This window comes from Lolium rigidum, chromosome 7 (genome assembly GCF_022539505.1).
Source record: "Lolium rigidum isolate FL_2022 chromosome 7, APGP_CSIRO_Lrig_0.1, whole genome shotgun sequence".
Taxonomy (NCBI): Eukaryota; Viridiplantae; Streptophyta; class Magnoliopsida; order Poales; family Poaceae; genus Lolium; species Lolium rigidum.
The window spans coordinates 25,143,218-25,166,712 of NC_061514.1; the positions used below are offsets into that span (position 1 = coordinate 25,143,218).

General features: G+C 44.5%; 2 protein-coding genes across 2 annotated transcripts; both read right to left on the reverse strand.

Annotated features, from left to right (window-relative positions):
• Window positions 1–1,129: 1,129 nt before the first annotated feature.
• LOC124671049 (organic cation/carnitine transporter 4-like) lies at window positions 1,130–2,812 on the reverse strand. The gene is made up of 3 exons (XM_047207485.1): window positions 2,461–2,812; window positions 1,536–2,382; window positions 1,130–1,448 (listed from the first exon to the last, which is right to left on the reverse strand). Exons 1-3 carry the CDS (start codon window positions 2,810–2,812, stop codon window positions 1,130–1,132), a joined length of 1,518 nt encoding a protein of 505 aa, XP_047063441.1.
• Window positions 2,813–6,800: 3,988 nt separating this feature from the next.
• On the reverse strand, window positions 6,801–9,669 carry LOC124674408 (3-isopropylmalate dehydrogenase 2, chloroplastic). The gene is made up of 10 exons (XM_047210457.1): window positions 9,548–9,669; window positions 9,300–9,411; window positions 8,903–8,978; window positions 8,688–8,776; window positions 8,333–8,419; window positions 7,946–8,062; window positions 7,751–7,858; window positions 7,583–7,636; window positions 7,298–7,450; window positions 6,801–7,075 (listed from the first exon to the last, which is right to left on the reverse strand). The coding sequence occupies exons 1-10, from the start codon at window positions 9,652–9,654 to the stop codon at window positions 7,013–7,015; spliced, it is 966 nt and encodes a 321-aa protein (XP_047066413.1). The 5' UTR covers window positions 9,655–9,669; the 3' UTR covers window positions 6,801–7,012.
• Between the last annotated feature and the right edge of the window lie 13,826 nt (window positions 9,670–23,495).

The window sequence follows — 23,495 nt, forward strand, 5'->3', positions numbered from 1 at the left end:
TGTCCACCCTTGAAGCTATGATGTCTCTATGTGACGATCAGGGCGGACGTAGTGAATTGGGATCGTGTAATCACCCGAAGCATTCTTAGGTATAACATCTTCTATTGCGAGCTCATTAAATAATTTGATTAAAACTTCAACTCACAATAAATTATGAAATTAGTCTCAATGTCTTTGGAAATATGTTTATAGATCATGGAATCTCTGGAATATCCAAAAGTCGACCTTGATGACAAACAATTCATCATGGGTGCTAGCCTAAAGAGTGATGGGTCAAACTTCGTAGATTCGTAATTCCGCCTCAGAAAGTGTGTTGTGGCACAATAGTATACTCTATGTTCTAAAGGAATTCCTGGGAGATATATCTGGCGATATCGCGTGCGTGGAGGAGAAGATTTTGTACCTACAACACCGTGATTAGCTCATCTATATCGCGCGTCTTATGCAGAGTACCATGGATCCTGAGCTGACCGTGCGTTTTGGGCACTCTAGTCCAATGGATATGATCATTAGACTCAAGCTGATGTTCTTTGGATAAGTCATGCTCATGAGGTAAATGTATTTAGACGAGTTTTTATCTATAAAGATGGATGATAACACATGTCTGGAGGATCACATAGAGAGGATGCGTAAGGAATACTTAAATCTTATGAATCTTTGGGACTACTTAATATCTGACGATATCGCACTGGCTAGGGTTTTGCGTTCGCTTCCACCTAGCTACAGGGATAGTGTTTGGAAAATTGGCATGCAAGGATAACCGTTCACCTTCTATGAGATCATAGGAAAGTTACGGACTTTCGATGAAGCACCAACTCCAGCAGAGATTATAGATGATGAAGATAAATATATATTTGATATATACATCATAAATGTTACACTTACCAACGCTTATTGCGGATTATAGACCATTTGATACTCGTGCTGTTTTATTTTGAAAACAGGACCGTCTCCTTGAGGAGCTACCGTGGGGAGAGGAGGAAACGCACGTGTTTGAAGACAGACAAGATGTTATGCTACGAACTAATCAAGCTTTATTAATTTATAAAGACAGGCAATAGTAGATTGGCCTGTTATGTAATTATTATTATTTTAAGACACTCTAGGTGCGCGCGCACACACATTTTGTTTACTTGAAGAGGGTCTTCTCCCCTTCCTCTAGGCCGGCCATGGTGTCATACAAAGGCTTGTTCATTGTCTCCGGGAGGTAGAAGACGAGCAGGCCGCTTACGATCCCAGCCATGCCGAACACCGCGAATGGGACCCGCTCCCCGAGCACCACCACCAACGGCGCCAGTATCGCCCCCATCCGCGTTGCCTGCCCGGTACACCCCAGCGCCGCGTTCCTCACCACCGTGGGGAATAGCTCTGAGGTGTATATGAACAATAGGTTGTACGTCGCCGCCATTCCGAAGATCCCCACCACGCTGCAGGCCATCTTGGCGACGCTGCATGCGTGCAGTGCATGCCAGAACAAGTTAATGAGGAGAACATAGAAACTTTAGAACATTTTCTTAGTAGTAAGTAGTACGTACCTCATTGTTGCGTCGTCGGCGGCAGAGATGAGGCTGCCGGCTGTGCAGAAGACGCCGCTGAGAAGCAAGGTGCTTATGGCGAGCGGCTTTCTGCCGAAACGGTCGATGAAGAGCGTGGTGAGCAGGAAGGCGGGCATCTCGGCGAGCGCGTTCACGGCCACGCTGACGTACAGGTTGGTCCTGAGGTTGCCCACGTTGAGGCTCAGCCCGTAGTAGACCACCGCGCAGAGCAGGTTGATGAGCACGGACAAGACGAGCCTACGCCGGGTCGTCCTCGACCGCAGCACGTCCAGGATCGAGGCCGACGAGGAGGACTCCCCGCCAGCCAGCTTGTCGTCGTCGTCGTCGTCGTCGTCGTCGAACTTGAGCGTGACACCGTCGGGGATGCGGCTGCCGTTGGTGGACGCGATGTCGCGCAGGACGCGGATGGCGTCGTCGGCGCGTCCCCGCACGAGGTACCAGCGGGGCGACTCGGACACGAAGGGCAAGACGGCGACAAGGTAGACGAGCGAGGCCAGGGAGGCGACCACGTAGAGCAGGCGCCAGGAGGACTGGAAGATGGCGGCGACTCCGGCGAGGACCACGACGCCGCCGGAGAAGAAGTAGAAGGAGGACATGCCGGCGACCCCGCGGCGGGAGGGGCCGATGGGCTCGTTGGCGAGGACAAAGGAACAGAAGCCGACGCTGCCGTTGCTGAAGCCAGTGAGGACGCGTAGGGCGGTGTAGGCCCAATAGTTGGGGGCGATGGACGTGAGGAGGGCGAAGACGGCGTTGAGAAAGCAGGCGAGCTGGAGGGCACCCTTCCGGCCCAGGAACGAGTCTGATAGGTGCCCGAACACACCGGAGCCTGCAGACGTAAAAGATGGAGTCAACCTCCCCTGAATACGGTTAAGTAAACTACCGATAGATGCACTAATGAACCTACCGATCAAGCAGCCGGCGAAGAAGAGGGCTTGGACGAGCCCCACCTTGTAGCGCTCGCCGCACACGAGCCCCCACTCTGCCACTGTCGATGAGCCGGTCCCCTGCGTCCACACCCACCCGGCTGCCGCGCCGGCGCACGGATCGCCGCACTGCCCGTCCCCAGCCGTGCATGCCATGGCCGGCTCACGGTCCGCGAAGATGATGACCATGGTGTTCAGCGCCTCCAGCGCCCACGCCACCGACACCAGCACGAAGTGCCGCAGCTGCCACCGACCCAACTCCCCCGCATGCTCAGCAAGCGCGTCGTCGATGCTCACGCGCCGGCTAGCCCCACCACCGAGAAGAGCCTCCATGCTGCAGGACACGGCCGGCCCCTCTGTGTGTTCTTCTATTACCGAGATTCGGGTGCTCTATTAGTGTGCAGCTAGGAGGCGGCCTGGGAGCTATGCTAGTGATGCCATGGACACACAAAACTGCTCTCCGATTATTTGTACTACTCCCCTATTTGTCTTTTCCTCATGCAAATTAATTAGACATGCTCAACGTTACGAGTAGGGTTACTCGCTCCGTTCATAAAAGGATAAAGGATGTGGCGATCCTTATTTGGAAAAACCATTGACAAACATCCAACCAAATCCGAGGTCACCCCGACATATAGCTCCCCTTCCTCGCTCTTTGCCATCTTCCTCGCTCTCTCGTGAAGGCGACCGCGACCCGACGCCAGCGGCCACCTTGATCTACCACACCCTCCCGACCCACGCTGCCACCGCCTTGCATCCCCAGCACCGTGCTTCCGCATTCCTCCTCCGCTTGTGCTTCATCACCGCCTCCCTCTTCCTCCTATGTGCCGTCCTCTTCCTCCTCAAGTTCAATATGTGATCCCCCTTTGGGAGCCGGATATGCAGCGGCACTGCAAGATCCGCAGTGGTGGTGGTTGGCTAGAGCTACGATACCGAGGGCCTCATCGTCCATGCAGCTGCTAAGGCAATGTGCAAACACTTCTTCCCCGAGCTGAAGCCGACAGCCACCACTCCGGCTTGTTGCTGCCTGATAGAAATTACGATGTTGCAAAAATATTGATTGTAATATTGATCGATACATTGTGAGCCTTTTGGGAGTAGGATCGCAAAAACTCATGTTTTTCATGTTTTCTGCCCATTTTTTCATGAGCTATAGTGCACATTTTTCGGTTCTCGAGACAATTTCTAGCAATCATGACCATCTATACATGGTTTGAGTGGCGTCGCCAAAACTCCTATTTTTCATGTTTTCTACCTATTTTCATGAGTTATAGTGCACATTTTTCGATTCCAGAGATGATTTCCAGTGACCGTGACCACCGATACATGGTTTGGGAGGTTTCGCGAAAACTCGTGTTGTTCATGTTTTTTGCCTCCATTTTCGTGGGCTATAGCTCATAGTTTTGAGTTCCTTGGACGATTTCGAGCTACGGTGACCATACATGGTTAGACATGCGGCGACAAAACTCGCCTTTTTCATGTATTCTACCCATTTTCGTGGCCTATAGCGCGCAATATTTTGCTTCCAGGGACAATTTCCACCGACCGTGACCAACGATACATGGTTAGATGGTCGGGTGTCGCCAAAACTCGCATTTTTCTTCTTTTCTGCCCATTTTCGTGGGCGGTAGAGCGCATTTGTTTTAACCGGGGACAATTTCCAGCGACCGTGACCACCGATACATGGTTGACTCGCCTTTTTCATCTATGCTGCCGATTTTCATGGGCTATAGCAGCCATTTTTTGGTTCTAGGGACAATTGCCAGTGACCGTGACCACCGTTACATGGTTTGAGGGGCATCGCCAAAACTTTCCTTTTTCATGTTTTCGACCCATTCTTGTGGGTTATAGCATAGAATTTTCGGTTCTCGGGACCATTTCTAGAGATCGTGATCATGGATACATTGTTTGAGTGGCGTCGTCAAAACTCATATGTTCATGTTTTCTGCCCATTTTCATGAACTATAGCACACATTTTCGGTTCTCGAGCGATACATGGTTTGAATGGCTTCGCGGAAACTCGTCTTGTTCATGTTTTCTGCCTCCATTTTCGTGTTCTATAGCTCATAGTTTTCAGTTCCTAGGAAGATTTCCAGCGATAGTGACAACACATGGTTAGACGGGCGTCGACAAAACTCGCCTTTTTAATGTTTTATGCCCATTTTGTGGCCTATAGCGTGCAATTTTTGCTTCCCGGGACAATTTCCAGCGACACTATAAGTAACTTTTTATCATTTGACGTACCTTATAGTTAAAGAAAACATTGGATGATTTAGAGTGGCAGCCAATACACAAATTATTAGTACTCCATACACTTGTAGATGGACATCTAGTAGGAAGCAAATTGCTACGGTTTGAAGCAAAGGTTTGGTCGACCAACTCCGGCCTTCCTCTCCGAAACACTCACATAGTAGAAATCTCAGACACCCATCCCTCGAGCGCGATATCACGCTTGTCGGGAACAAGAACGGACCAAGCAACGCTAACCTCCACCTGAGCGTCGCCAACATAAAATCTCTCTCGACTTACGTTGCAAGTTTCAGGCGTGAAGTAGACATGGCCTTGTGAGGCAATATCACCAGATGAAGAGTAGGCATCTATGACGACTTTGAGGCTTCCTTCGAGCTCTACGGAAACAACTTGCCTTGACAGATCAATGTAGTAACCATCGAAACCTTTAAGCATCCCTCTGCAACGAGAATCGAGTAGCACAACTTGAGGAGATGTGGAACTAGCCACATAAGTGACTTTACCATCGATGAGCTTAAAGGCTCCAGACGGTGAGTGGCAAGCGACCCGGCATCCGTATTCAAAAGGCTCCGACCCCCCTTTGACAACTCGGACGCCGAAGATAGTTGCCTGGACCGTCTCAGAAACTCGCTCGACGCATATCTCTGCGGTGCAGAAGCAGTTCTCGAAGCAAATGGTGCGTACACCACGACCACGCCCTACTCTTGTGTAGTCGGACGTGGCGCTGATCAATGCTCTATCTTCAGACGCCGTTTTGCCTTGTACTTTGAGCTGGATCTCAAAGACAACGGGTTCCATAACCGTAAGCACGATTGCGCGAGACGGGCCGGTCAAGCATAGAAAAGGATCCTGCAAGCGCGCGTCACCAATTAACAAGAGATGGCCTAGGCAGATATCCAGCAGCATTCAGTAAAGTAAGAGCAAAGAAGGAATCTACACACGTACATCTTGCTTGATTTTCTGGCTGCACCTTCTATGTCGACAGAAGAGGAGGTTGCGGTTGTGATCAACGGCGTCCCGGGCAGCGACCACGCCATACACGGACAGCGGCCACTCCAGGCCGCCTTTGATCTCCGCGAGTTTGATGGAGAAGATCTGCAAGGTGGCGTCGACGATGCCCCCGGCCGGACGGATGCCTCTCGGCGTCAGGTGCGTGTACTGCATGGAGCTCACCGTCGCTGCACCAAAGTGATATGCATGTGTTATTAGAGGACGACAAGCAAAGATAGTTAAGTAGTGATGCGCCTGCTCACTCATGTCGCAGAAGTAGCCGCACCCGTCCGCCCCCCACCTCAATTCCCAGTCACTTCTGTAGGAAGCGAAGTCCTCCTCCTCGGCGGCCATCTCCTCCTCCATCTCCATGGCCGATCTTCCGCTGTCCACCATGTCCTCTGCCTCCTCCATCTGCGACGCCAACTCGGAGTCAACGACCGCTTGCTCCTCCTCCGTGGCTGGAGAACTGTCGACGGTGGCTGCTCCTTCTCCAACGAGGGCGAGAACCCAGGCAGGGATGGATTCGTCATCGGCATTGTCCATCGTCGGTTTGTACAGCTCGAACCCGGCCGTGCTCAGCTCCTCGAGCAGCCCCATTGTTGCCTCGTCTTCCTCCCCCTCCCCCTCCTCGGGATCCGTGAAGAGGGACTTGGATTCGCATGATCTGTCCATCGATCTAGCTACCTTCTCCGGATGGACAAGAAGATCGTGCAGCTTCTTCTTCCTACGATGTCTCCGATCTGCAGGACGCAGGCAGTGCGGCTACATCACATCACATGGTTAGTAGTAGTCGGCCGCAAAAGGTTCAACTCTTGGAACCGGATACGATTCGGGCCCGAGTAGGCTCCCGCGCGCGCTAATATTACTCTCCTCCTGTACGCTTTACATCATCGTAGTAGACCGGCCGCGCGCTCAACCCGGCCCAGTAGAATTTCACTGTGATTGAAGGGCGAACTGTTACTGCGCAAGACTAGGACACGACCAGTAACTATTTTGTGAATATGTGATTCATCTGATAAAAAATAACGTCACTAGATTAGTGTTCAAAAATTTTTTGGAATTATGTTCTTTTTTCAGCTAGACAAAGGGAAAGCTTCCATCCCCATTTTTATTCGCCAGGGACCAAAATTCAGTCCAGTTGCACCACAAGATCTGTCCAATTAAGCAACAGCACATCCGTTGCCTAAATTCCTGCGCCAAACTACAAGGGCAGAGCAGGCCAATAAAATCAAAATTGCACAATCCACCATCCCATATCAGAGGCATACGCACCGACCAATGGCTATCAGTTTACTTCTGCGACTCTAGAGCCTTGAGGACTTCCTCTCCCATCCGCTTGCATCCGACCAGTGTCTGCAGCGCAACAACTTGACATCATAAGTTTCGGAAAAGAGGAAACCAGAGAAAGAGCAAAAACTAGAGCTTGCTCAAGTGGTCACAGGTCTTGTGTTCAACATGCTAAGAACTAGAAAAGGGTTTGATTTTTTGTTTTGCAGAAAAATCCAAAGCAGATAGCAGGCAATCATTTGACAGGGACTATATATTCATCAATGATGTTGCACAGACCAATCTTACCGTTCCAGGAGAGTATATGTCCCCAGTTCGGAACCCATTGTCCAGTGTCGCTGTTACCGCTGCTTCAATTCTCTTCGCAGCGCTTTCTAATCCGAGGCCATATTTCAATAGCATCGCAGCACTAAGAATTGTAGCTAATGGGTTTGCCTTGTCCTGCACTCGATGAACAGGAGGACCAAGCAGATTTTCAGACCAAGTTACAGATCAAAAGACAACATAGTAGTATCTAAGGAAAGCTCTGGTTTGTGAACACACAGAAATTTCTGAAAATACAAGTTTCATCACCTGGCCAGCAATGTCAGGGGCAGAGCCATGGATAGGTTCAAATAGACCAGGTCCCTGAAAAGAAAAGGAAGATCCTTCAGCACTTTCTTCCAGCATTTTCAGCAGATAATATGAGCGCTTGCAGGCGATTTAATTTTACTGGTAAGAACATTGAAGAGACTCAATTACCGATTCACCAACGCTGGCAGATGGGAGCATTCCAATGCTTCCCGTGATCATTGATGCTTCGTCGGATAATATGTCACCAAAAATATTGTTTGTCACAATTGTGTCAAACTGTGATGATGCAGGGAATTCAGTAGGTCAGCACATCCCCATACTGCTTAACTCAGGATGAAATAAGTTACATACAGAGAAACAAACCTGTTTGGGATTCCGAACAAGCTGCATTGCAGCATTATCAACGTACATGTGTGAGAGCTCGACGTCAGGGAATTCAGAAGCTATTGCAGTTACCCGTTTCCTCCAAAGCATAGATGCCTAAAATAATATTAGAGCAAAAAGTTGTACTGCGTGTGTGCGAAATTAAAATATTCAGAATGTGTAATTTCAAGGGGATTTCCAGCGTCAGAAAAATGATGGGTTATCATTGCTTATCAACTAGATGTCCAAGATAGAACAGTAGAAACTCTAAACATTCGGCTGTCTCAAATATAACTCCATGGCTAGGTTCAAGCTTTAATACAAGTTGACCGTACAAACATATTCTACAAAAGAAATTCCAAATGATATTTGGCATAAATCGATTACCTCAAGCACATTCGCCTTGTCCACCGAGCAAAGTTTCCCTCCTCTCTTCCGAGCAACTTCAAATGCAACACGTGCAATACGATCAATCTGGGGATAGACCACATTAACACCAGACATCAGAGTTGTTAGCGATTAATGCACTACTCAATCAAATGGTATCAAACAGACTAGTTCTTAATTTGATTAGAGATATCCTTGCAGAAAACACATCTAACATCTGAGAGTAAACAAAGAGCGAAACAAAGCAAACAGTAGATTTGCTCAAGCTTATGTCTTGGGGGCCAGCAGAGACTCTCTCATTGAAGAAATTATTTTTCAGGGAAATGGCTCAAATGTCTAGGGAAAGTGGAGTAACCTCAGAAACTGCATATAATTCAGTGTTGAAGCCAATTTCCTCTCCCTTGTCATTGGTTCCAAAACCCCTAGGTTTGCCGAAGTAAATCCCTGTTAATCAGAAAAACAAAATACGAACAGAAGTTTCAGGTTTCAAAATAATATACTTGGAAATATTTAAGTACGCAATGAAAGAGGATTAAGCATCCTTGTTCATCGTAATTCAGTCAGCAGTACCTCCAGTAAGCTCTCTGACAACCATAATGTCAACTCCTTCAGCCACCTCCTTCTTCAAAGTAGATGCATCTACTAACTACAGAAGTGTTAGGTCAAAGAAAAAAGTAACTGAATAGATCATTTGAGTAGTAACATCACCAAACCAGGATAGTATTGTTAATATATAAGTATATAAAAAACCAGTAAATAATCAAAACGACCAAGTTCATTCACCCGACAATTGTAGCTATGGCTCAATTTGCTACAAACTACAGGCGCTGCCATTGATACATGACCATGGATGCAACTTCAGTTATATAGCCCAGTAGCTATCTAAAGTACGAAAGGCAGTGTTGCCAAATAAAGTGCAGTGTACTTACATGAATTGCATTGAAACTAAGACGGGATATTGATATACCTGAGGTAACACTGTTGCTGGCCGCAGATTGGCAAAGACGCCAAGCCCGGCACGGATGCTGAGCAGCCCGGTCTCTGGCTTGAGATGCTTCTCGTTGTTATCCCACTTGTACCTAGAACGATAACATCCAGTTACTGAAAACGCAGATGAACATCCCTAATTCTGACCCAAGCAAATGCAACCCAAAGCTGCAACAACCACTATGGTGGTTGCTGCAATCAACAGCGCACTGCACTGCACTGGCTCACCCTCCGATCGCCCCGAGGAGGATGGCATCCGAGGCCCGCGCTGCCGCAAGCGTCTCGTCGGGGAGGGGCACGCCGACGGCGTCCAGCGCGGCGCCGCCCATCAGCATCTCCTGGAACCGGAGCTCGAACCCTGTGGTGCAAGGGAAACAACGGTTCAGCGTCACCCTGCGAGTACTTGGTGTTTGAGAGACAGAGCGAGATGGAGTTGAGCTTAACTTGCCTTCCTTGGAGCCAACGAGGGAGAGTGCGTCCTTGGCGACGGCGACCACCTCCGGGCCGATGCCGTCGCCAGGGAGGAGCGTAATGTCGTAGCTCCTCGCCGCGGCGGAGCACCGGAAGGTCACCATCGGACGCCGCGGCCGCGCCGCCGCGCCGGCGCTCTGCCGGCCGGAGAAGCTCAGTGTTTTGAGCGGCGTAGCTTGGAGCTGATTCATCGCTAGCACCGGCGCGGAGAGGTTGTAGCCGCAGCCGCAGCTAGTGGGAGGAGGAAAGCGGCGGGGAGCAGAGACAGAAGCGGTGCTGCGGCGGCGGGTGGCGGCGGAGGGCAGCCGCCGGTTATCGTCGTTGGGGGATTAGGGAGTGTGAGTCAGCGCACTAGAGGGTTTGCCCTGCGTTTAGGTAGGTGGGCCTATACGATGAACTAAATGCCAACGGCCCAATAGAACTGCGGCCAGCGGCCGAGTGTCTAGCCGGCCCATGGGTTGATCGAACTCTGCCCCTAGTGTTACTAGTAAGCATGCACGTGCAACACACGTCTTATATTGTGTCATAAGAACATATCGGAGAATGCTGATGAGTTCTCGTGGGCATATTTTGAGCAAAGATTTTGGTGATTTGCACATGCTATCTCTGAATTGATTGTATTTGCTATCATTGTTGATACAAGCCAGACGGTGTGTATAACGTTGATATGAAAATCGCAGTAACCGTTTATATTAGGCAGATACCTGAACATACAAAATTGTAATTCAATACAATTTTTCATTTAAAATGTTTTATGTCATATCTCGTCTTTTCAATTTAAAACCAAGCTACACCCCAGATGATTGCGGATGTTTTCTTCTTTGGCTTTCACTATTTCAGTCTGCTGTCAACTGAAGCTGCATCACATATCTCAAATTTGCTTACTTCACTGTAACTAAAGACCCTTTTCTGTATGCAATCTGGCAGGATTTTTCAATGAGGTACCCACTTGTTCAAGGGCATGGTAACTTTGGCTCAATCGATGCTGATCCTCCTTCTGCAGAGGGATACACAGAGTGCCGCTTGGATGTAGGGTTTTGTTCACTTATTTGTTTTGTTCACAGAGGGTCTTCTCATGACGAATACCTTTTACTCCCACATGGTATGTGCAGATGCATACTTATTTGTTTTGAAGACATGTTTTTCATTGCGATTAAGGGGGCATACAAAAAAACATAATATTGATTGCGTTCAGTTAGTACTGTATCCATCCATCTGCAGGTTACTTTTAATATTGATTTGTTACAGTCCTTCTGATCACACCAGTTCAGATTTCCCAAATATGTATACCAAACAAAATCTCTGCTAATAGCCAAAGTATGAATAGTTGCAGCGGCATATAGAAAAATAAGTACATGTATTCAGTTTGATCCATTTGGATGGCTGGTAAATAATATTCTAATCTGGGTATGGCGTTCTTCCTCTGCTCTAATACCAGTACCAAGACAGAAACAAGTTTTAAAAAAGCTCACGTCCACACCAAGTCCATAGACTATTATCATCAAGAACTGCAATCAGAAAACAAATATTGTTAGCATCTAAAGTAGCTACATATGTACAACCGCATAAATTCAAATAAACCATAGAAGAACAACGTAGATGCAAATAAACTCTAGATTACGCACCTGCTCCACCCATCTAAAACATCACGATAGACAATGTTTTTGGTGCTTTTCCCGGTTTTATCAACCTCGGAGTTTGGCTTGACCATTGAGTGTTTGTGATGTCCTGAAATGTGGTACATTCGACGGTGGTTGCGGCAGTGGCAGAAGGAGTTACATCATGAGAATGAACTGTATGAACATGTGTCATATTTAATCACCGTGCAGATCATAAAAAATGAATTAAGCAATAATTACACGATATGTAAGCATGTAGTAGGAGCACACCATTACTTTGGGACCTGCCCTCGGGTGTATGCTCAACATTTTGTGCGTCAGTAAGCACTGCTGTTGTAGCCTTTTATTTTCACGGGCTTGGCGACGTCTTTTCTGAATTTCATCTTTATTTCGGGTATAATACTCTCTATCCCTCAGCCTTTTCAATTCTTTAGGGTCTGTATAGATACATAGCGGAAGTTAGCACATCACCAATAGCACTGTTCATTATCCTAAAAAAACAATAGCCTGCTTATATTTACCCAATGAGTGAGTGTTGCTTGTTGCCTGAAATGGCGTGCACTCCTCGGCGTGTTTGGGAGATGACATACTGTCACCTGTCTGTAAATATTCCAATGTTTTATATTAAAAAAGGTACATCCGTATCCAATGTTATGTGCTAACCTGTGAGAAACAATTTACAATTCTCATGCAATGTCAGGTGTTGATGTTAGGTACGGGGGATCCAAATCGTGGAAGGTACCTGCTATTGTAAGAAGGTTCGTGATGATCGGTTCGTGTTTCTACTTGATGATCCTACTCCCAAACACGGTACGTGAAGCACGAATTTATTGCACATGAAGCACAATCAGGAATCCACTTTTGAGGGCGTTTCATACCTGCTCGCTGAAGTAGTGGAGATGGCAGGTACGTAAAAAAATTCATCCAGTTTGCTGCATACTAAATTGTATCCTGCAACGAAACATAATTCATCCAATCCAATCCAATTTGTCGGCAGTACGTGGGGAGATGAAGGAGGAGCGGCTACTCACTCGACGTGCAGACGTGCGGTGCAGGTGGCATGGTCGACGTACAGGGAGTCGGCGGAGTGTTGCAGGTATGCGAGATCGCCGTGCAAGGAGAAGACGGATCTGTGAAGGCCTGCGAGGACGCCGTGCAGGGAGAAGACGGGCTGCTGAGCGGCGTACGGCGAGGTGGGCACGGGTATTTGCGATGGGGTCGAGGAGATCCGGTAATCAATCTTGCGCTGATAGTTGCGTCATTAGCGGGATGAGGACGTGGGAGTACGGCCAGGGCTGCTAGGCGTGGGATCAGTTTTCGTCTGCCGGTGAAGCACGGTCAGTCATTGTTAAATTGCTAAGTGCACACGGACTGTTAATTTGAGTCTTGTTTGTGGGCCTGATCGCGGGGTGTGTGGAGATTAGCGGTGTGTACCTAAGAAAGTTCTTGTTCGCTCTTTTATTAGTAGTGGAGATGGAGATGGAGAAGTGGAGAAGAAAGTAACTACTTCATCCGGCCCTAAATACGTCCTAAAAAAAACTTATAGGCAAACTGCGAAGCTATTTAACGTCAAAGGAAGTATATAAATTTTTTAACCTTGAATAAAGAAGCAAAATTTTATCCACGCTAACACACCCGTATGGGAGAAGTACAAAGCAAGGGAACCGACCTACAGGTTGATGTCCCGTTGTGTTTGGTTGTTGCTCTTTATTTCTCGTGTTAAGCCGACACTCGAGAACCAAGTGCTTCCTTGGTGGCTATAGCTTGCCCACTTGTGTTAGAGTGGAATGTGGTGCTTGTCCGATTAAATGAGTGTTACTCGTGTGAAAAAAAACATCTGAGAGGTCACATCATCTACCCAACGTAGATTTTAATGGAGGGGTTGATCTCTCTTTAGCTACATTATTTCTAGAAAGGCCGTGAGACTACCCGTCCTCTGAGAGCCTCCCCGCGGGCACACCAGCGATGGTCGTTCAATTCCATGAAACAATCCAGTTTTTTTTCTATGCAATTCAAAATTGTTGTTGAATCTACCGTCTTACTCGTTCACTTTAGAAACAAATACAAGTCATACATGAAGGAGATATGCCCTAGAGGCAATAATAAAGTGGTTATTATTTATATCTTTATGTTTATGATAAATGTTTATATATCATGCTATAATTGTATTAACCGAAACATTAGTACATGTGTGATATGTAGACAAACAAAGAGTCCCTAGTATGCCTCTTAACTAGCTTGTTGATTAATGAATGATTAGTTTCATAATCATGAACATTGGATGTTATTAATAACAAGGTTATATCATTGTATGAATGATGTAATGGACACACCCAATTAAGCGTAGCATAAGATCTCGTCATTAAGTTATTTGCTATAAGCTTTCGATACATAGTTACCTAGTCCTTATGACCATGAGATCATGTAAATCACTTATACCGGAAAGGTACTTTGATTACATCAAACGCCACTGCGTAAATGGGTGGTTATAAAGGTGGGATTAAGTATCCGGAAAGTATGAGTTGAGGCATATGGATCAACAGTGGGATTTGTCCATCCCGATGACGGATAGATATACTCCGGGCCCTCTCGGTGGAATGTCGTCTAATGTCTTGCAAGCATATGAATAAGTTCATAAGAGACCACATACCACGGTACGAGTAAAGAGTACTTGTCAGGAGACGAGGATGAACAAGGTATAGAGTGATACCGGAGATCAAACCTCGGACAAGTAAAATATCGCGTGACAAAGGGAATTGGTATCGTATGTGAATGGTTCATTCGATCACTAAAGTCATCGTTGAATATGTGGGAGCCATTATGGATCTCCCAGATCCCGCTATTGGTTATTGGTCGGAGTGAGTACTCAACCATGTCCGCATAGTTCACGAACCGTAGGGTGACACACTTAAAGTTGGATGTTGAAATGGTGGAACTTGAATATGGAATGGAGTTCGAATATTTGTTCGGAGTCCCGGATGAGATCCCGGACATCACGAGGAGTTCCGGAATGGTCCGGAGAATAAGATTCATATATAGGAAGTCATATTCCAAGTTTGGAAATGATCCGGTGCATTTATGGCAGGTTCTAGAAGGTTCTAGAAAAGTCCGGAAGAAATCACCATGGAAAGTAGAGTCCCGGAGGGACTCCACCTTGCATGACCAGCCAACCCTAAATGGGAGGAGTCCAAGGTGGACTCCCTAGGGTGGCCGGCCAACCCACCTCAAGGAAAGGTGGGAGTCCCACCTTGGGTAGGACTCCCTCCTTGAGTAGGTTTCCCACATATGGGAGGTTTTAGTGTTGGGGTCTTATTCGAAGACTTGGACTAGAACTCTTGGTGGTTCCACCTATATAATGAGGGGCATAGGAGAGGGGACTGACCACTTCAAGCCTCAGCTTTGGCCGCACCCCTTAGAGGGCCGGCGCCCAACCCCCCTCTCTCCCCAAACCCTAGCGGTCTCTCTCCTCCACCACATCCCGCACGCTTAAGCGAAGCTCCGCCGGATTTCTCCACCACCACCGACACCACGCCGTCATGCTGTCGGATTCAAGAGGAGCTACTACTTCCGCTGCCCGCCGGAACGGGGAGGTGGACGTCGTCTTCATCAACAACCGAACGTGTGACCGAGTACGGAGGTGCTCGCCCGTTTGTGGCGCCGAAGCGATCGTGATCAAGATCTTCTACGCGCTTTTGCAAGCGGCAAGTGAACGTCTACCGCAGCAACACGGGCCTCATCTTGTAGGCTTTGGAATCTCTTCAAGGGTAAGACTCGATACCCCCTCGTTGCTACCGTCTTCTAGATTGCATCTTGGCTTGGATTGCGTGTTCGCGGTAGGAAATTTTTGTTTTCTATGCAACGTTATCCTACAGTGGTATCGAGCCGTGTCTATGCATAGATGGTTGCACGAGTAGAACACAATGGTTTTGTGGGCGTTGATGCTCTTGTTATCTTTAGTTTGAGTACTTTGCATCTTTGTGGCATAGTGGGATGAAGCGGCTCGGGCTAACTTTACATGACCGCGTTCATGAGACTTGCTCCTCGTTCGACATGCAACTTGTATTGCATAAGAGGCTTTGCGGGTGTCTCGTCTCTCCTACTATAGTGAAGATTCAATTTACTCTTCTATTGACAACACTAGTATCACCGTTGTGGTTCATGTTCGTAGGTAGATTAGATCTTACTCGAAAACCCTAAACCACGTAAAATATGCAAACCAAATTAGAGACGTCTAACTTGTTTTTGCAGGGTTTGGTGATGTGATATGGCCATGATGTGATGATGAATATGTATGAGATGATCATTATTGTATTGTGGCAACCGGCAGGAGCCTTATGGTTGTCTTTAAATTTCATGTTGAGTAGTATTTCAAAGTAGTTGTAATAGTTGCTACATGAGGTGAACAACCATGAAGACGGCGCCATGAACCTTGACACTACGCCGACGATGATGGAGATCATGCCCGTTGATGATGGAGATCATGTCCGTGCTTTAGAGATGAAGATCGAAGGCGCAAAGACAAAAGGGCCATATCATATCACATATGAACTGCATGTGATGTTAATCCTTTTATGCATCTTATTTTGCTTAGATCGCGACTGTAGCATTATAAGATGATCCCTCACATTAATATCAAGATAATAAAGTGTTCTCCCCTAAGTATGCACCGTTGTACAGTTCGTCGTTTCGAAGCATCTCGTGATGATCGGATGTGATAGACTCAACGTTCACATACAACGGGTGTAAGCCATGTTGCACACGCGGAATACTTGGGTTTGCTTGACGAGCCTAGCATGTACAGACATGGCCTCGGGACAACGGAAACCGAAAGGTTGAACACGAGTCATATGGATGATATGATCAACATTTTGATGTTCACTATTGAAGCTACATCATCTCACGTGATGATCGGTTTTGGTGTAGTGGATTTGGATCGTGTACCACTTAACAACTATGAGGGATGTTGTATTAAGTGGGAGTTCATTAGTAATTAGATTAAAACATGAACTAATTATCATAAACATAGTCTCGAGTAGTATTTTGAATTAATTTTGTAGTATTGGCATCCGTTTTCTACCATGCGCTAGTCTTGTAAATGAGATAGAAATACTGTTAAAATCTGACAAGAAACTTTACGGATTGGTACCGTATTGTTAAAGAATCAAGAATTGATTAAGTCCTATTGCAAACTTTTAGTAAACCTCACATTGTTGATTCAAAGAGCTATGGTTTCAATTAGTACCTAAAGTTATCTTGTCTCCGTGAAACTTGAAGTTCAAATCTGTTTGAAAAGTAAGGAGCTGAAAATTTAGTTTTCAGAAATAATCAAGGTATGAGATATATGTGATATCTAAGACCTTATTGCAAGATGATAGAATATAATTTGGTGAGACTACATGAACTCATAAGTTTTATGGGAATGTACGAAGGTTGAAGACGCAAGGCGTCACAATCCTCCAACTATTGGGGCACTAACGATTCGCATATCCATGAAGTGACCATCCTTAATATGCACCGTTGCTAAGACTCGTCGTTTCGAAGCATCACGTGATGATCGGGTGTGATAGATTCTACGTGTGCATACAACGGGTGCAAGCTAGATTTGCACATGCAAATACCAAGGTTTAAACTTTATGAGCCTAGCATGTACGGACATGGTCTCGTAAAGTTGTCATGAATTAATGGATAAAATTATGAGTGAAATTGTTCATCGTATTACAAAGTTACTAATAGTGAAATCTGGAACACTTGTCATATGATGATTAACTTCAAAATAAGAACCTCAAGGTTATTGGTATTAGACCAACAAACCTAGAAGTTATTGATGTTGAAGTGTTTTTCTGAATAATGAGGAAAGCTAAAAGAGAAACTGCAAAAGATATTTTGGCAAAAAGAAAAGAAAAGACTAGAAAGTCTAGCTCATGTGTATATAAATGATATACATGTTATGGTTGTATTCCTAGTTAAGTCACACTAAGAAATTCTTGGGTATTAGTACTATATTGGTTGGTATGAAGTGTCATACAAAACAACGCAATACAAGAATACAATGGCCTAAGTGATCGATAAGGAATATGATAGGAATGCACGCTCGGAACAAAAATAAAGTGTTATTATGTTCATCGTTGGCATTCTATCTAACCCTTAGAATTTATAATAAAGAACTTAATAATTGTTATTTTGCTCGGTCAAATGAAAACAATGAGTTGTTTAAATTATGACATTACTCCATGTACGATGGATAAGTTATTATAAATCTTAATGGTGAAACACACATACATAACACTGACGCTAAAATGCTATAAGGCAAATGATTTGAATTCCACTTATTTGTGGAACCGCCATTTAGGTCATGTTGGAAAGGAACGCATGAAGAAACTCCATGCAAATGGATTTTTGGAGTCATTTGATTTTTTGAATCGTTTGGTGCTTGCAAATCTTTTCTAAAAGAGAATGACTAAAATACCGTTCATAGGCCAAGTTTTTGAACGGGCAACTAACTTAGTGGAAACATACATGCTGATGTATATGGATCACTGGGCATAGTTGTGTGCGGAAGATTCTTATACTTCATGAAAACTTCAAACAATGAATTGAGTATATATATGTTGATATATTCGATAAGGAAGAAGTTTGAAACATTTTCAAATAAATTTCAGCATGAAGTAGAAATCATCGTAATAGAAAAGTCAAATATCTATGATTGGATCATAGTGGAAATATTTGAATTACTAGTTTTAGCGAACATCTAAGAGAGTTATGAAATTGTTCTACAACTCACATTTCTTGGAGTATCATAGTGATGATGAAGTATCCGAGAGATGTATCCAAACCTAGTTGGGTCAATGATGAGATAAAATATTAATGCCATTATATTTTTGTGAGTTATGCTTTAGAGACTACCGCTTTACACTGAATAGAGCATCATCATGATCCGTTGAAATGGCATCATACGAGTTATGACATGGGTATAAACCCTAATAGTCTTTTCTTAAATTTTGGTATGCATAGCATAAGTAAATAAGTTTACAACCAAAATCGGATGAATGTCTTTGTTGGTTATCCCAGAGAATTGATTGGGAATTCTTCCCACAATGGAGACAAAGACAAAAGTGTTTGTCAATGTTTCTTATTTCCAAGAAATTGTTTCTAGCGAAGTTTTTGAGTGGGAGGACAATAGAACTTGATAAGGTTTATGAACTCCGAGCATAATGATCGGAGTAGCGCAGCATCGGAATTGGTTCCGAAGCGGCCACGACGATCATGGCTCCTATGACTACAAAGTGTTTTAGCCATGGAGATCGAAGTACATATTGAACCTTGTAGGTATGGTTTACTTTGTGATCAAATAAATGATTTGTGGACAAAGGATTGATTTTGAACAATGATAAACCAACTACAAGCAAAGAAGTTATGATGGGCCCTGACTCCGTTAAAATGGCCATGCACCATGAAATCCATAATAGATGAATACTTTTTGAAAGTAAATGGATCTATAGACTTAGATGAAATATCTTTGAAGAAGCTCGACTTGTTGAAAAATTGTTTACGACAAAGTTCAAAGAGTTGACTACGATAAGATTAGATCTTCCGTAGCAATGCTTATAGTCTATGTGGATTATTCTAGTAATCACTACATATTTCTTTTATGAGATTTGCTAGTAGGATGGCAAAATACATTACTTATCAGAAGTATGTATTAAAGGTGTATACAAGATACAACTAAGAGTTTTGCTGGTCCGTGGAATACTAGATAGGTATACGAACTTCAATTGGATGAAGTAAGTATTGCGGAGTTGGAATCTTCACCGGATGAAATAGTCAAAGAGTTTTTGATTTCATCGGAGACGATGAAGAGGCTTGCATTTGCAAGAAATTAAGTGGGAGCGCTAAGACACATTTATAATACTTTATGTAGGTGACATATAGTTGGTTATAAATGATGTAATTATATACTTGATTAAAAAGGTTTCATTGAGAATTAACTTCAATGAAAGGATATGGATCTGAAACAAATTTAGTGTCAAGATCTATGAAGATAGATTGAAACACATAAATAAGTTTAAGTCAAAGTACATATGATGGATATTGAAGTAGTTCAATATAGAAATATTAATAAAATGTTCTTGTCATGTGAAGGTTTAACAAGACTTGAGTGTATCTGACACTCAATGAGTAAAAACACATGAGTGATTATAGATCACGAATAATATGTACACAATCAGATATCATGTGCTATAAAGTGTTATGAGCATATAACAGAATGATTCATATGATGATCATTGGACGACAGTAAGAATATCCTTGAGTACTTTAGAAGAACTAAGGATATATATATATTTTTTTGTATGAAGAAATGACAAACAAATCGTTGTAAGGTGTTACACCGATATTGGTTTTGTCACATATAAAATATAATTTCAATCTAAAATTAGACTAAGTGTTGTTTAAAAGGTAGCACAATGAGATAGAAGTTGTCTATGCTAGATTTAGAAGAGTTCTAAATATTGTGACGGATTCTACAAAAGAAAGCAGAGTATGTCATTATTTTGACAATGACAAAGGATGTTAAGTCAAGAGGTTCTTTGAGAACTTGGTGCAGTTCCGACAGAGTCAGAACTTTGAAGCTATATTGTGTGACAATATTAGTGACATATTTCAGACAGCGGAATTAAAGTTCCACCAGAAGATCAAACATATTTAATGCCGACTCATTTGGAAATGAGTGATGCGTTGAGACGCAAATGAATTACAAAATACATACGTTTCTGAGCGTGTCAGATCCGTTGACTAAAAACCTCTCCCGTGAGCAATACATGATAAAGCACCATAAGGCCAAGGTGTTATATCTTTACAAATGTAAACTAGATTATTGACTCTAGTGCAAGTGGGAGACTGAAGGAGATATGCCCTAGAGGCAATAATAAAGTGGTTATTATTTATATCTTTATGTTTATGATAAATGTTTATATATCATGCTATAATTGTATTAACCGAAACATTAGTACATGTGTGATATGTAGACAAACAAAGAGTCCCTAGTATGCCTCTTAACTAGCTTGTTGATTAATGAATGATTAGTTTCATAATCATGAACATTGGATGTTATTAATAACAAGGTTATATCATTGTATGAATGATGTAATGGACACACCCAATTAAGCGTAGCATAAGATCTCGTCATTAAGTTATTTGCTATAAGCTTTCGATACATAGTTACCTAGTCCTTATGACCATGAGATCATGTAAATCACTTATACCGGAAAGGTACTTTGATTACATCAAACGCCACTGCGTAAATGGGTGGTTATAAAGGTGGGATTAAGTATCCGGAAAGTATGAGTTGAGGCATATGGATCAACAGTGGGATTTGTCCATCCCGATGACGGATAGATATACTCCGGGCCCTCTCGGTGGAATGTCGTCTAATGTCTTGCAAGCATATGAATAAGTTCATAAGAGACCACATACCACGGTACGAGTAAAGAGTACTTGTCGGAGACGAGGATGAACAAGGTATAGAGTGATACCGGAGATCAAACCTCGGACAAGTAAAATATCGCGTGACAAAGGGAATTGGTATCGTATGTGAATGGTTCATTCGATCACTAAAGTCATCGTTGAATATGTGGGAGCCATTATGGATCTCCGGATCCCGCTATTGGTTATTGGTCGGAGTGAGTACTCAACCATGTCCGCATAGTTCACGAACCGTAGGGTGACACACTTAAAGTTGGATGTTGAAATGGTGGAACTTGAATATGGAATGGAGTTCGAATATTTGTTCGGAGTCCCGGATGAGATCCCGGACATCACGAGGAGTTCCGGAATGGTCCGGAGAATAAGATTCATATATAGGAAGTCATATTCCAAGTTTGGAAATGATCCGGTGCATTTATGGCAGGTTCTAGAAGGTTCTAGAAAAGTCCGGAAGAAATCACCATGGAAAGTAGAGTCCCGGAGGGACTCCACCTTGCATGACCAGCCAACCCTAAATGGGAGGAGTCCAAGGTGGACTCCCCTAGGGTGGCCGGCCAACCCACCTCAAGGAAAGGTGGGAGTCCCACCTTGGGTAGGACTCCCTCCTTGAGTAGGTTCCCCACATATGGGAGGTTTTAGTGTTGGGGTCTTATTCGAAGACTTGGACTAGAACTCTTGGTGGTTCCACCTATATAATGAGGGGCATAGGAGAGGGGACTGACCACTTCAAGCCTCAGCTTTGGCCGCACCCCTTAGAGGGCTGGCGCCCAACCCCCCTCTCTCCCCAAACCCTAGCGGTCTCTCTCCTCCACCACATCCCGCACGCTTAAGCGAAGCTCCGCCGGATTTCTCCACCACCACCGACACCACGCCGTCATGCTCGTCGGATTCAAGAGGAGCTACTACTTCCGCTGCCCGCCGGAACGGGGAGGTGGACGTCGTCTTCATCAACAACCGAACGTGTGACCGAGTACGGAGGTGCTGCCCGTTTGTGGCGCCGGAAGCGATCGTGATCAAGATCTTCTACGCGCTTTTGCAAGCGGCAAGTGAACGTCTACCGCAGCAACATGGGCCTCATCTTGTAGGCTTTGGAATCTCTTCAAGGGTAAGACTCGATACCCCCTCGTTGCTACCGTCTTCTAGATTGCATCTTGGCTTGGATTGCGTGTTCGCGGTAGGAAATTTTTTGTTTTCTATGCAACGTTATCCTACAATACAACCCTCGATGGCCGATGGGACCTTGTGTGCGTGGGACAGTGAGATCAAGGCATGGAGTTCTTGAAGTCACTTTGCTCCCCTTGATTCATGCGTATGTGGCCTTTGGCCAACCCAGCCAGCCGACCCACTCGCAGTGGCATATTCATCTCATCTCCGCCATTGAATTGACCAAAAAAAGTACTCCCTCCGATTTATATTAATTGACTCCAATATGGATGTATCTAGAGAAAATGTGTCTAGATACATCCATATTGGAGTCAATTAATATGAACCGGAGGGAGTAATTTTTCCATCCCACATTGAACCACAACAGTTGGATTCGGTTAACTTTTTTTCACTTTGGTTTTGCCTGAATGGCTTGATAACATGTGGGTCAATGTCTATAGGTGAGGCCGTGGATCTGTGACAACCAAATCTTCTTCTCATGTCGCTTGTTTTGGCTCGGTGGGTGAAACCCGAAAATCCCCCAACCAGCGCCACTAACCTTTGCCTCCCTCCTCTTCCCCACTCATGCGTCCTCCACTCTGTCCTCGACAGCGCCATGAGAGGAGGCGAGCTAGGGATGAAGGCTAGTGAGTCTCCATGGACGTAGACCATAGTCGAGCACCAACAAAACTACGCTATTATCAATTAATATTTATTATGTCACATGAAAAACTGGTTCAACATAGCAAATTATGTATTATTTCATTTTGCTAGCTCACGAGAGGCTCTTTTTTTTCCATTAAGACAATAATCAAATTCATGTAATTTCAAATATATATGGTTATCTCAAGACTCCTTGGATCAATTTCTCGGACTAAATCTCTCGGAGGTGCTCATAGGGTTTTTTAGTGAGAAACAATCACGTCATACTAGATTATGTCGCTATCAACTATAGCCACATGATAATATGTAGGTGTGTAGTATACAATTCGTCTATTTCTTATAGCAGCTAGGACGGACAAATCAAATCTTCTTATGGTTCTATTTAAGAATAGGTATGTCATACACTTCTCAGGAATTGAATTCAATTGGTCAGGAAGATATAGGTTCGAGCCCCGCCGGTCCCGAACTAGGGTTTGATGAAATGGAGAAATTCATATTTTCTTTTTTTCGTGAAAAAAGGCGTGGGGGCAAAATCAAATACCCATACAGCACCCTTACTTCGCTTTTTTTATTTTGCATCTCTGATTAGAGAGAATTCCTTATTTGACACTATGTTAAAATGTGGTTCCTTATTTGACACTGGATTTTTTTCTCTTCCCTATATGACACTTGGTTAAAATTTTATTCCCTATATGACACTCTAGTTCATTTTGAACCTTGACGGTGTTAAGTAGTGGCATGAAAAGACAATTTTGCCCTTGTTGCATTATGTGACCAGATTTTGAACACGTTACATAAAT

Coding starts and splice junctions, on each gene's coding strand:
- LOC124671049 (XM_047207485.1), bottom strand. CDS start 2,812: ATGGAGGCTCTTCTCGGTGGTGGGGCTAGCCGGCGCGTGAGCATCGAC. Junction 2,383..2,460: donor CTTCGCCGGCTGCTTGATCG/GTAGGTTCATTA, acceptor TTACGTCTGCAG/GCTCCGGTGTGTTCGGGCAC. Junction 1,449..1,535: donor GCCGACGACGCAACAATGAG/GTACGTACTACT, acceptor GCACGCATGCAG/CGTCGCCAAGATGGCCTGCA.
- LOC124674408 (XM_047210457.1), bottom strand. CDS start 9,654: ATGCTGATGGGCGGCGCCGCGCTGGACGCCGTCGGCGTGCCCCTCCCC. Junction 8,979..9,299: donor CAGCAACAGTGTTACCTCAG/GTATATCAATAT, acceptor ACACTTCTGTAG/TTAGTAGATGCATCTACTTT. Junction 7,637..7,750: donor CTGCCAGCGTTGGTGAATCG/GTAATTGAGTCT, acceptor TTTTCTTTTCAG/GGACCTGGTCTATTTGAACC.